Here is a 12,394-nt window from a genome sequence, read left to right on the forward strand (position 1 = left end):
GCACCCACGTGGGAGACCCGGAAGAGGCTCCTGGCTTTGGATCGGCATAGTATCGGCCATTGTGCTCACTTGGGGAGTGAATCATTGGATGGAAGATCTTCCTCTCTGTCTCTCTTCTCTGTATATCCGCCTTTCCAATAAAAAATAATAAAAATAAATCTTTAAAAAAAATAAATAAATAAATAAATAAATTCCAGGTGTTGCATTTTCCTAAGATGTGCTGTTGCCCCCTGGTGGCCTTAAGGCACCATGCATGCTGAAATCAGCATTTCCCTTACAATTTCCTAAAACACAAATCTCTTTTTGTCTTCTTCCTTCCTTTTTCTTCCTTCTGCACTTCCTTCTTTCCTTCTTTCCTCCCCCCTATTTTTTAATTTTCCTCTTTAAGATTTATTTATTTATTTATTTATGGCCTGGCATGATGGCTAAAGGGCTAAGTCCTGACTTCGCAAGTGCCAGGATTCCCATATGGGCACCAGTTCATGTCCTGGCTGCTCCACTTCCCATCCAGCTCCCTGCTTGTGGCCTGGGAAAGCAGTCAAGCATGGCCCAAAGCCTTGGGACCCTGCACCCTGCATGGGAGACCCTGAAGAGTCTCCTGGCTTTGGATCAGCTCATCTCCATTTCTCTATCTCTCATTCTTTCTGTAAATCTGCCTTTCTCAAAAAAAAATATTTTTTTTTAAAAAAAGGACTTACTTATTTATTTGAAAGAGTTGACGAGAGTGAGATCTTCCCCAAGTGGCCACAAATGGCCAGGACTGGACCAAGCTGAATCCAGGAGGTAGGAACTCCATCCTAGTCACCCACATAAGTACAGGAGCCTAAGGACCTGAGCCATCCTCTGCTACTTTCCCAGGCCATTGGCAGAAAGCTAGACCGGAACTGGAGCAGGCCAGAACTTAACTTGGCGCTGCAAGTAGAGGCTTTGCCTGCTACACCGTTTTATATTTTTTATTTTCAATTATTTTTTTTAAAGATTTATTTAAAAGGCAGCGAGCAGAGACAGAGATCCGTTCAGATCTCCCTCATGGGTGGCAGGGACTCTTGTGCCTGGACCATCTCCCACTGTGCTCTCCTAGGTGCATTAGCAGCGAACTGAATTGGAAGTGGAGGAGCTGGGATGTAAAGCAGTTTTTCCCATACGGACTGCTGGCAAAGCAAACACCAGGTTCACCTATGGACGGTACTGCTTCCCCCAATGGGTGGCCTCAGAAATGCTGTGTCAACTACTGGCTCACGATACCACTGTAGTCACGGCTTCAAAGCTGACGTCAGCACAAGTGGGGTAACCTCAGGATGCCTCCCCGTGTGAAAGGGTGGGGAGAACTCCAAGCCACTTTTAAGGGATCCCGGTCAAAGCTTATATCCTGATTCTGATGGTGTTGGGACCTCAGTCAAGCAATGTGAAAAGGGGTGTCATGTTAAATGCCTGAAATGAAGACTAGAGCTCAACTCCACTTGGATCCTGATGTGGCTCCTGCGCCCCGGGGTTCCACCCAGGACAGCCCACGCTCCCCACCTGGGATCTGGGATGGGAGCCACAGGCTGGGCCAGGTGGTAACGTTGTATCAATGTTTCCGTTTCTGAATTTGAAAATGGCACTGAGGCTTGTTGTGGGCTCCTTGCGCTCCCACAGCGTGTACCGAGGACGAGTGGCATGACATCCATGGTCTCGAAGGAGACATGTCTATTCTCATGGGATCTCCCTTAGGAGCCATGGGCCCCCGCCCATCCTGGAGGGCCACATCTGTGGATTCAACTGACGAAGGATGGAAAATCTTTTTGTTTTAAATGTTTGCATTTGTGGGTTCGACATTACGGTACCATTGGGTTAAAGACAGCTGAGGGTGGGAGAGGAGAAAACTGAATTAGGAGGAAGACTGGGGGACAGTAGGAAAGCAGGCCCCAATGGCATCTAAGGCACAGGGCAGAGCCTCTACTCTACCTCCCACTCTGAGAGTTTGAGCTTCCTTGCAAAGCACACACACCCGCTTGAATGCAGCCACAAGCCACAGAAAAAAAAACCACCTGAAGCTCACTTGTTGTCACTCCCGATTTCGAAAGCCCCCACGGGAGGACAATGTCAGCAGTTCCCCCACTGAATGGGGTGGTGAAAGCCCACCCACGTGGGGAGACCATCCCAGACACTTTACCTCCTGCTCTCCACATTCCCAAACACCTCCCACCTCCCCTAGCTGAAATATGGCTTAGGACACCAGGGGCTGAATAAGGGCCAGCAAAACTCTGGGAGGCAAAGAAGGGGTGGAGCCCTGTTCAGGTCATCCGGAAACCTGAGTCCCTGGAGAAGGCAGAGGAGGCGAAGGGGCTGCCTGGCCCTGCCCGTCCCGCCTCCCTCTCCCCTGTCCCGCCCCCTCCCGCACCACCCTCTTTCCCCTCTTCCAGCTCCTACTCTTGCTCTGGGGCGCCCCCCATCACTGGGACTGGTTCAGGCCGTGCAGGCCACCTCCACTCTCCCCTCACCTCCCTCTGCCCCAGGGGTCGGGCGGGGACAGGCTGGGGCCAGCAGCCAGCTCCATGGACAAGGTCTCTGATTTTGTTTACTCCACAGCAACCTCGGAGAGAAAAGAAGCCGAACCGGTGCTGATTCGCCTTTGGAGGACCCTTCTGTGGTCTAAGTTTCCGAGGACAGAAAAGGGGACTCAACTGTGCCCCAAGTGCGGGAGGAGGGCCAGGCCAAGTCCGGAACATTCCCCCAGGTAGGATTCCTTCGCTCTGGCGGACGCATGCGTGGGTGCATTGCGTGTGCATGTGTGTGTGTGTGCACTGTGTCTGCATGTGTACGTGTGGCACAAATTTCTTATCCATCAGACGGGGGTCCCTGCTGCTTGATGCCTTCTGTGATTCTGCAGCCTGAAATATCCAGCAGACACTGCCTAGGTCCACACTCGGCGCCAGGGGCTATCACAGAACAACCTCTGGCTGCTACCCTGCGGGGAGGGAGGAGGAGTCCATCCCCGTCATCATGGCTTCCACCACTTTAGCCTAGCAACAACAAGACCTAAGCAGATCCCACAGCCGTTCCTACAGATGAAAACAGTGAGCGTGGTTGAGGCAAGGTTGTGAGGCTGGTCCGGTGCTGGTGGTAGTGGGCGTTGATGCTGCATTACACTGTCTGCCTGCCCCTGGGTGACAGGTGCATTTACAAAGAGCAGAGAGGGATCCCCCCCCCCCCAACAGCCTTGAGGAGCCCCAGCCACTGAGGACTAGGAGGGAAAGAGCCACATCCTGCCCCTGGTACTCAAGGTGGGAAGCAGGAGCAGGTGAGGGGGAAGGGGGCTGAGGGTGCCCCCACATCCCTGCTTCATGTGGTCTCTGAAAACTTGGGGTCAGCAGGTGACAGGGTTAAGAGGTCCTTCTTTCATGCTCCTGGGTTGGGTGGCAGGGATTGAGTTGGAGTAGGGGGCGGGGCGCTCCCCCAGCATCCCTGGAAACACACAGGGTGGTGGCTGATGTCGCTGGGGTGGGAGACAGCGGCCCAGCCAAGATAAGAGGTGATTGGCCCCAAGGAGGCCAAGAGGCAGGGGACAGCCCAGGTAACTATAGCTCTCCCCACCCCCTGCCCCTGGCCCAGCCAAGATGGCGTTGTGGCACTCCCCTCCCTGCAGGCTTCAAACCCCATTTCCCAGATGTCTCCCCAGCCCAGGACAAAAGCTGATTATTCCTCTGGGGGCTGAACTGGGTCCCACATGAATGGGTGTTGAAAACCCCGTGTCCACAAGCAGATAGGTTTTCATGTTCTTCCCAAGCGGACTGAATGCCAGGGCAGAGGGAGAGTCAGGGCAAGCCAGGGGGTGAGAGGCAAGGGGGAGATCCTTCTGAAAAGGGTACCGCATTCCAGGCACCTTGTACTCCAATGTACCCCCACGTGGAACCACCGTGTCCACCGCCAGCCTCCATCTGGGTGGCCACCAGGGGTCAGGTGCCTCTCCCTCCCTCCCCCAAAAGCGCATGGCACCTGGGTTCTGCCAGTGCAGCTGCTCAGATAGTTTTCGTGTTTGTCCTTCTTTATCCCCCTCTTTACCTGGACTCATCTGCCCCCGCAGCCTCCCAGCCAACCTGCCCATCATCCACCCAACTCGGTGTCACCGGCCACATGCCTGCATGGAGTAAGCGAGCAGTGGAGCTCCTAGGTGTTGACTCCACGATGGGAAGAATTTATTCCTTTATTTGGGGAATTAGAATCACAGAGAGAGAAGGAAATCTTCCACCTACTGGTTCACTCCCCCAGATGATCACATCGGCCAGAGTTGAACCAGGTCGAAAGTAGGAACTTCATCCGGGTCTTCCATGTAGGTACAAGAGCCCAAGGTCTTGAGCCATCCTACACTGCTTTTTTTCCCCTGGCCATTAGCAGGGAGCTGGATTGGAAGTGGAGCAATCGGGACTTGAACCAAAGCCCATATGGGATGCTGGTGTCACAGTGCCAGCCCTGATTTCTTTTCAGTGAACTGATTTCGTGTCTTCTGACTTAAGTTCATTTGAAAGAAAATGTTTCTGTGGAAGAGGGGAGAATTTCAAAAATTCCATGACAATGAGTGTTGGGGAAAAAAAAGGCTATGTGTGAATTTCAAACATTTACGGTACCCAAATAAAGACCTTTTGGAAGGACAACGCTGCCCCTGTCTGTCTGTCTATCAATCTTCTCATCTATCTATTTATTAAAAGGTATCTATATTATCTATTTATTAAAAGGTAAAAGTAGAAAGACTGATATCCTACCCACTGCTTCATTCTTCAGAGACTCTAGGTCCAGGAACCAGGACCTCCATCTGGGTTTTCCATGGGAGTGGGAGGAGTCCAGTGACTTAAACCCTGTCCACGGCCTCCCAGGATCTGCAATCCGCAGGAAGCTGAAGTCAGGAGCCAGAGCCAGAAAGGAGACCCAGGACATGTGGTTGTCTCAGCTCACATCTTAGCTGCTAGGCTACATGCCGGCTTCTAAATAAACGTGACTTTAGATTTTATCTTTCCAAGAAATTTTGAAGTCCCCTCATATTGCACTGGAAATCTGAGGCAGACATGGTGGCAGAGCAGGTCAAACTGCCACTGGTAACACAGGAGTCCGTGTCAGAGCAACAACTGGAGTCCTGGCTGCTCTGCTTCTGACCTGGCTCCCTGCTAATGTACCTCAGAGAGAGTCATGGAAGACTCGAGTGCTTGGGGATCAGGATGGAATTCCTAGTTCCTGGCTTTGGCCCGGCCCACCTTACTGGCCACTGTGCCTGCTTGGAGAATGAACCAGTGGATATAAAATGGTTCTTTCCTCTCTCTCTCTGGCCCTCTTCTTCCCCCTCCTTCTCGCCTTCCCACCTCTCTCTCTCACCCTTGCCTTTCAAATCAATCAATAGATAAATCACCAGGTAAACAGAAGCCAGTGGTACAAAAGGTCAAGCTGCTATCTGAGGTACAAACATCTAATATGGACCCTGGTTCGAGTCCCAGCTGCTCTACTTCCAATCTAGCTCTGTGCTAATGTACATAGGCAAAGCAGCAGATGATGGTCCAAGCATTTGTGTCCCTGCTACCCTCATGGTAAACCTGGAAGAACCTCTAAGGCCTGGGAAAGCAATTGAGCACAGCCCAAGCCTTGGGACCCTGCACCTGCATGGGAGACCTGGAGGAAGTTCCAGGCTCCTGGCTTCGGATTGGCTCAGCTTCAGCTGTTGTGGTCACTTGGGGAGTGAATCATTGGATGAAAGATCTTCCTCTTTGTCTCTCCTCTCTATATAGCTGACTTTGCAATACAAATAATCTTATAAAAATGAAAAGCAAAAAGTGTCAAAAATAACCTTAATTTAAAAGAAAGAAGGAAGGAAGGGAGGGAGGGAGGAAAGAAGGAAGAAAGAAAGATAACAGCTACCTAGAGCTCCTTAAAAACTACTCAGGCCTCCTTGACACCAACACTCCTGGCCCTATACCTTCAAGTAGTCCTAACTCCCTTGGGCATCTGAATGCCAAACCCAAGTGGCGTTGCACCTGCGGCCCGCTCCCCTGAGGCAGACAGTAGCAGCAGAACCCACTGTATATTCCAGATGTCCTGGCTGTGACCTCTCCCCGTGCCCCTGATGGGATCATCTGAAAGGCCTCTGGGACGCCGGGTGCACAGACACACACAGACGCGGATGGGACCCCAGCCAAACCAGCCAAGCCCACTGAGCTTGCCACCGGTGCGGAGGTCGGGTGATGGGGCCACCGTTCCTTCATCCTTTCCCCCGGCTCTGTCCTTCCTTCTGCTTCTGCCCCTGGGTGAGTGCTCGCCTTACTTCTACTCCCTGCTACTTGGTTATAACATTATGGTGGGAGGTGGGATGTCAAGGCACTGGCCTTCAGTCTTCGTTCTTTCCAGCTCCTGATAGCACAGACACAAGCAAAGAGTTGGGGCAACAAAGGACTTGGAACCAGAAATGAGAGCTGAAATGGACCCTAAGAGTGGGCAGTTAGGGCATACTGGAAATAGGCAAGCAGGGCCAGGTGCTGGTCAGCAGCTGTGGGAAAAGCTGTCTGTAGAAAAGACAGACCAGACAACCTGGGGACTGCTCTAGACCAGGAGTTGCCAACCCTAACCCCAACCTGCAGTCCTGGGTGGTAGTCCCAGTCAAGGATTGGAACCCATCACCTGCTGCCTCCCAGGGTGCACATGAACAGGAAGCTGGAATGGAGAACGAAGCAGCACTGTCACCCAGGCATGGGCAGACACGGAAATCCCAAATGATGTCAGCCACCGCACCTCCCCCCCCCCACACACACACACATACCAGGCGGATAATGGAAAAGATTCGGGGCAGGAGGGAGGACACAGGAGGCCAGTGAGGCCGACGGGGACCAGAACTGATGGTGCTTTGGCAAAGAAGGAAGGGGGTGTTGCTGAGGACCATGGGGATGGCTGTGTTGCCGGGACCAAGGTAGAGGGGAGCTTACATTCTTTCTGGCTCTGTTTCAGCCGCTGCCCTGCAGCCCACACCACTGACCTTCCCAGGTAAGTGCCTCCCCCTAGATACACAGACAAGACCTTGGGGGGTAGTGGGTGCAAGGCAGCCCCTCTGGCGATCTCAGATGCCTCCCCCGCTGCTGGGGGTGGGGGAGCTTGCCAGAGTTGTGCCCTCCCCACTCCCCCCTTCCCCCTGTGCCACAGAAGGGTCCCACGGACTTTAACAATCACAAGCACAACCCTCTTGGCAGAGCTGAGGCTGGTGGGCGGCCCCAGCCGGTGCCAGGGTCGCCTGGAGGTCCTACATGGCGGCTCCTGGGGCAGCGTGTGCGACGATGACTGGGATGTGGTGGACGCCAACGTGGTGTGTCGTCAGCTGGGCTGCGGCTTGGCCCTGCCGGTGCCGGGGCCGCTGGCCTTTGGCCAGGGCCAGGGCCCCATCCTGCTAGACAACGTGGACTGCCGCGGCCAGGAGGCGGCACTGAGCGAGTGCGGCAGCCGGGGCTGGGGCATCCACAACTGCTTCCACTATGAGGATGTGGCGGTCCTGTGTGATGGTGAGCCGCTGATGCAGGGGTGTTGGGGGAGGTAGGCAGGGCTGTGAGCTAGATCAGGGGAGGGACTGTCCAGGAGCCAGGCTGCATTTCCCAATAATCCCCAAGGGGGTGAACAAAGAGAGCGAACACGTGAGGGTGGAGGACGGACACATCCCCACCTCCACCCCGTGTTTTCTCTTACATCCTTATTTCCTTCCCAGAATTCTTGCCTTCCCGTTCCACCATAATGAGGAAAATGTTAACCAGCCCAGCGCCACCCATCACTTCGCAGAACTGGAGAGGTAAGTAGGGGTGCAGCCGGGAGGAGGTGGGGACCAGGACCAAGCAAGGTCCTAGTAGAGGTGAATGGCACAGCCTTCTCTAGTGGGGAGTAGGGTTGGAGATGCAGGCAGGCACTAGAATGAGGGGATGGCCTGAGGAGGCAGGGGTGGGAGGAGTAGGGGATGGAGTCAGCAGGGATCCTATCAGATCCACCAGAAAAGGCTTCCTGAGGAAGGGTCCTGCAAGGTTTCCATGAGTTAGTTGGGAGATGGCTTTAAGCCAGCCCCCCCCCCCACCTCGCCTCTCCCTCCCGGGACCCTAAGCCTGCCCAGGGCCTCCTGGGCGGAGGAATTAGAGAACCTGCAGGTGCACCTTGATAATGCATGTGAAAGGGCTCAGCCCCGCCTATCCCGCTCCCCAGGTGAGGGCAGCCTGCGCCTGGTGGGTGGCTCGAGGTCGTGCGAGGGCCGCGTGGAAATACTGCACGCCGGCTTGTGGGGCACTGTGTGCGACGACGACTGGGGGCTATCGGACGCCACCGTGGTCTGCCGCCAGCTGGGCTGCGGGGAGGCCTTGGCCGCCACCACCAACGCCTTCTTCGGCTACGGCACGGGGCACATCCTCCTGGACAACGTGCACTGCGAAGGCAGCGAGACCCGCCTGGCAACCTGTTCCAGCCTCGGCTGGGGAGTGCACAACTGCGGCCATCACGAGGACGCGGGAGTGTTCTGCGCAGGTGCTGTCTCCAGGGACCAGGAGAGGCGGGCCACCGGGGGCGTGGTCAGAGGAGGGCGGGGCTGGATCGGCGGGGCGGGGCCTGGACGTGGGTGTGGCCATGGTGTTGGGGCGTGGTCATGGATGGGGCGTGGTCTTGCGAGGGCAAGGCCTAGGTGGGCGTGGCCCTGTCCTGATTCTAAGGGAGCCCTAGTGAGGTAGACCGGTCTGTTTGTTCCCCTGGAAGCTCTCCTGGGACAGAAAGATGTTACTGTTAATATCACAGTAGTGCTCCCTGGGGTACACGTCATAGCTATCCAGCAATATTGCCATATGGTCCCACCAATACTCCTCTAAGCATGCTTCCAGAATTTTCCAGCAATTTCCACGCACACCTCATGGACTATTTAAAAAAAACAATGCTCTAGAATTGGCCCGGAGATAATCTATTTATAGCAGATCTGCCTAGCAGCACAGGCTGCTTTTCCAGTTCTACTGTTTTTTTAAAGAAGATTTATTTACTTGAAGAGCAGAGTGTTGGGGGGAGGGAGACAAAAATCTTTCATTGACTGGTTCATTCCCCAAATGAACCAGCCCCAATGGTCAGTGCTGAGCTGGGCTTGGGGCCGAGAGCCTGGAACTCCATCTGGCTCTCCCATGTGGGCGGTAGGGATCCTGGGTGTGTGGGCTGCTGTTTTTCCCCAGGGTGCTTTAGCAGGGCGCTGGTGCACAAGTGGGGCAGCTGGGATTTGAACAGGCACTCAGATGGGATGTGGGTGTCCCAGGCCCCTGGGCCCCACTCCTAAACAGCCTGCTCCCTTCTCTTCTGCTCCAGTCCCGGGTCCTCCGACGCTCACACCGCTGCCACCCTCGGCCATCGGAGACTGGGCCTGGGCCACAGAGTTACCAGGTAAAGAGCCGGGTGGTTCAGGGTGGCATCTTAACAGCACCAGGGTGGCTGGGACTGGGAGCTGCTTCTGCAGTGAAGGATTGGGGGGACAGTCCCCCAAATGTATGGGCCATGGGCAAGAGGCAGGTGAGCCCACAGAACAAAGGTGGAGGCTAGCACAGTTCGGGTACACGGTAGGCATCCCCGGGGTCCTGCCCGGCACCCCTCAAATGCTAATGAGCTGCCTGTCTCCGCAGCTGCAAGGGGTGGCACGCAACCTGGGTGGACAGCACTGCTGACCACTACTACCTGGTCAGCAGGTAAAAAAAGTAAGTAGCAGTGCCCCCGATTCCCGCGGGGCAGGGAGGGTGGGGGGGCTCTCGTCGGGGAGCCGTTCGCCCCAGTGCAGCCCCTCTGGCCGGCCTGTGCGCCCCACAGGTGGGAGGCTGCGGTTGGTGGGAGGCCCGAATCCATGCCGCGGCCGAGTGGAAGTGCTGTACGCCGGGGGTTGGGGCACCGTGTGCGACGATGACTGGGACTTCGCGGATGCGCGCGTGGCTTGCCGTGAGGCGGGCTGCGGACCCGCGCTGGGCGCCACGGGCCTCGGTCACTTCGGCTATGGTCGCGGTCCCGTGCTGCTGGACAACGTGGGTTGCATGGGGACCGAGGCCCGCCTGAGCGACTGCTTCCACCTGGGCTGGGGCCAGCACAACTGCGGCCACCACGAGGACGCCGGCGCGCTCTGCGCAGGTAAGGCCGCCGGCGCGTGGCCGGCGGGGAAGCGCGCACCGCGGCGGGGACGGGGCCGGGGCTGTGCGCAGGCGCGCAGGGCGCCACGGGCGGCGCGGGGCCGCGAATCTGCCGCACCGCAGTGGGGGCGGGGCCTTGCGTCAACCCGCACTACGGCGTGGGGAGGGGCAGGGTGGTGTCTGAGCGACGGGCGGGGCCGTACGTACGTGCGCTGTGGCGTCGGCCGGGCGTAGGCGCGCACTGCGACACAAGCGGGGCGGGGCCCTGAGCGATGGGCGGGGCCGTCCGTTGGCGCGCACTGCGGAGTGGGCGGGGCTTGCCTCAATGTGCTTTGCGGCCTGGGCGGGGCGGGATGCGTCGTGGAGCGCGCTGCGCCGCGGGCGGGACCTCCGTAAATGCGCACTGCGGAGTGGGCGGGGCAGGGTGGGGTCGTTCGGGGCCTGGGCGGAGCCAGGCCTCCCGCGGGTCGGTGCGCTCTGCGCCTGCGTGTACGCCGCAGGGATGGGGCGGGAAGGGCGCGTTCTCGGCTTGGGGAGACAGGGCGGGGTCCGGGCCCGGGCGTGGGACGAGGGGCTGGTGGTCGATGCAGTCCCTCAGCCCTCCAAGGGCGAGGTGTCCTCACCTCTGTTGGGGGCCAACATCTGCGGGAAGGTGCTGTGTGGAGTCGGGGAGGATGGTCGTAAAAATCCTGCTTAAATTCACCCTCATCTGGCGTCTCCTTCCCCCACAGTCCTGGCCGTAGAAGATTCAATATATAAAACCTCATTTCCATCTTGGGTCCCCCCACCCCTTGAGTCAGGAAAGCACAGCCCCATTTCCGAGCCATGGGCCTGGGATCAAGCTTGATGCGTTTCTTCCGTTCCCTGGAATGGAGCTCCCCCGGTTTAGGAAGGTGGGTGTGCAGGCGACCTTGGCCTAACTACTGTTGGTATTCTGTCCTCACTGAGCTAGGCCCAGAGGAGCTGGTCCAGCAGGAGGAGGCTGAGACCACGCGGGCTCCCACTCCTCGACCCAGGGATGGTAAGTGCCCAGGTCGGCATCCCCCAACCCCTTCCAAGGTGAGGTTCAAGCTTCAAGGGTGGGTGAAGCGCCCAGTAGCCCAGTGCAGAGGTCACCCACCAGCAGGTGCTTGCACCCTAGCTCTGCTCTACCCACAAGAGCCTGAAGGCAGTCCTTGTCTCCGCCCCATCACCGCAGGACACTTTCGCCTCGTCGGTGGAGCCCACCGGTGCGAGGGGCGTGTGGAACTCTACCTAGGGCAGCGTTGGGGCACCGTGTGTGACGACGCGTGGGATCTGCGGGCAGCCAACGTCCTGTGTCTCCAGCTGGGTTGCGGCCAAGCCCTGGGAGCCCCCGGCGAGGCCCACTTTGGCCAGGGCCGAGGCCCCATCCTCCTGGACAACGTCAAGTGCCGCGGTGATGAGAGCACTCTGCTGCTCTGCTCCCACATCCGCTGGGATGCCCACAACTGTGACCACAGCGAGGACGCCAGTGTCCTGTGCCTGCCGCCATGAGCCCCCCACCACTCTGCAGACCACCCCGCCCCTTGATACCCCATCCCTCCATTCCCTCCACCCCCACTTCTGCCACGGAGCCCCTGCTCGACCTGGGAGACAGAGCCTGCCCAGAAAGGTTGGGTGGGGTGGTCCTGGCTACTGGACCCCAGCCGGTCATCAACTCTTGTGGGTCCTATCCTGCCGTGTTTGGCTGGGCCACGACTACATGACGGGTAGGGAGATCAACCTAAACTGTCTTAGGTGGAACACCTCTTCACAACGACCTTGACCCATGCCTTCTCTGACCTGGAGCCAGAAGGCCCAGGGGCTCCTGGACACAAACAGGGCATCTCTGCTTCCTGTCATCCTGCTTAATTCCCACTTTCACCCCACCCCCCCACCCCTCCAGAAGAGGGAAGGCGAGAGGAGCTGCTAGCTCTCCCCTTAGTCTCCCAGGGTCTGCAGAAGGAGCTGGGCCTTTGCTCAGCCCTCCAAAGGCCTGGACCCCCATGGTGCTCGGCTGGACCAGGGGCTGGGAGGGGCCAATGCAGGGACAGGGGCCCCTCCCTGCTGCCGTGGGAACCAGCATCTCTGATATATGCTGCCCCCACCACAGAGCCCCCACTTTGGGAAGGGAGGCCCTGTAGCCACCCCCTCATAGGTGCCAAGTGAATAAAGCACTGTCCCCCATCTGTTCATGGTAAGGCGGAGTTGGAGCACTGGCACATTCTTTTTTTTTTTAAAAAAAAGATTTATTTATTTTTGTTGGAAAGACA

The 12,394-nt window shown here is 57.2% G+C and overlaps 1 protein-coding gene across 1 annotated transcript; it reads left to right on the forward strand.

Moving 5' to 3' along the window:
- The first annotated feature begins 6,145 nt into the window (after positions 1-6,145).
- LOC121168006 (scavenger receptor cysteine-rich domain-containing group B protein-like) lies at positions 6,146-11,656 on the forward strand. The gene is made up of 10 exons (XM_040997763.1): positions 6,146-6,269; positions 6,964-6,999; positions 7,203-7,508; positions 7,709-7,789; positions 8,191-8,505; positions 9,319-9,405; positions 9,663-9,701; positions 9,811-10,122; positions 11,074-11,142; positions 11,320-11,656. The coding sequence occupies exons 1-10, from the start codon at positions 6,146-6,148 to the stop codon at positions 11,634-11,636; spliced, it is 1,686 nt and encodes a 561-aa protein (XP_040853697.1). The 3' UTR covers positions 11,637-11,656.
- The last annotated feature ends 738 nt before the right edge of the window (positions 11,657-12,394 follow it).

This window comes from Ochotona curzoniae, unplaced genomic scaffold (assembly GCF_017591425.1).
Source record: "Ochotona curzoniae isolate NIBS_2020 unplaced genomic scaffold, NIBS_Ocur_1.0 patch437, whole genome shotgun sequence".
NCBI lineage: Eukaryota > Metazoa > Chordata > Mammalia > Lagomorpha > Ochotonidae > Ochotona > Ochotona curzoniae.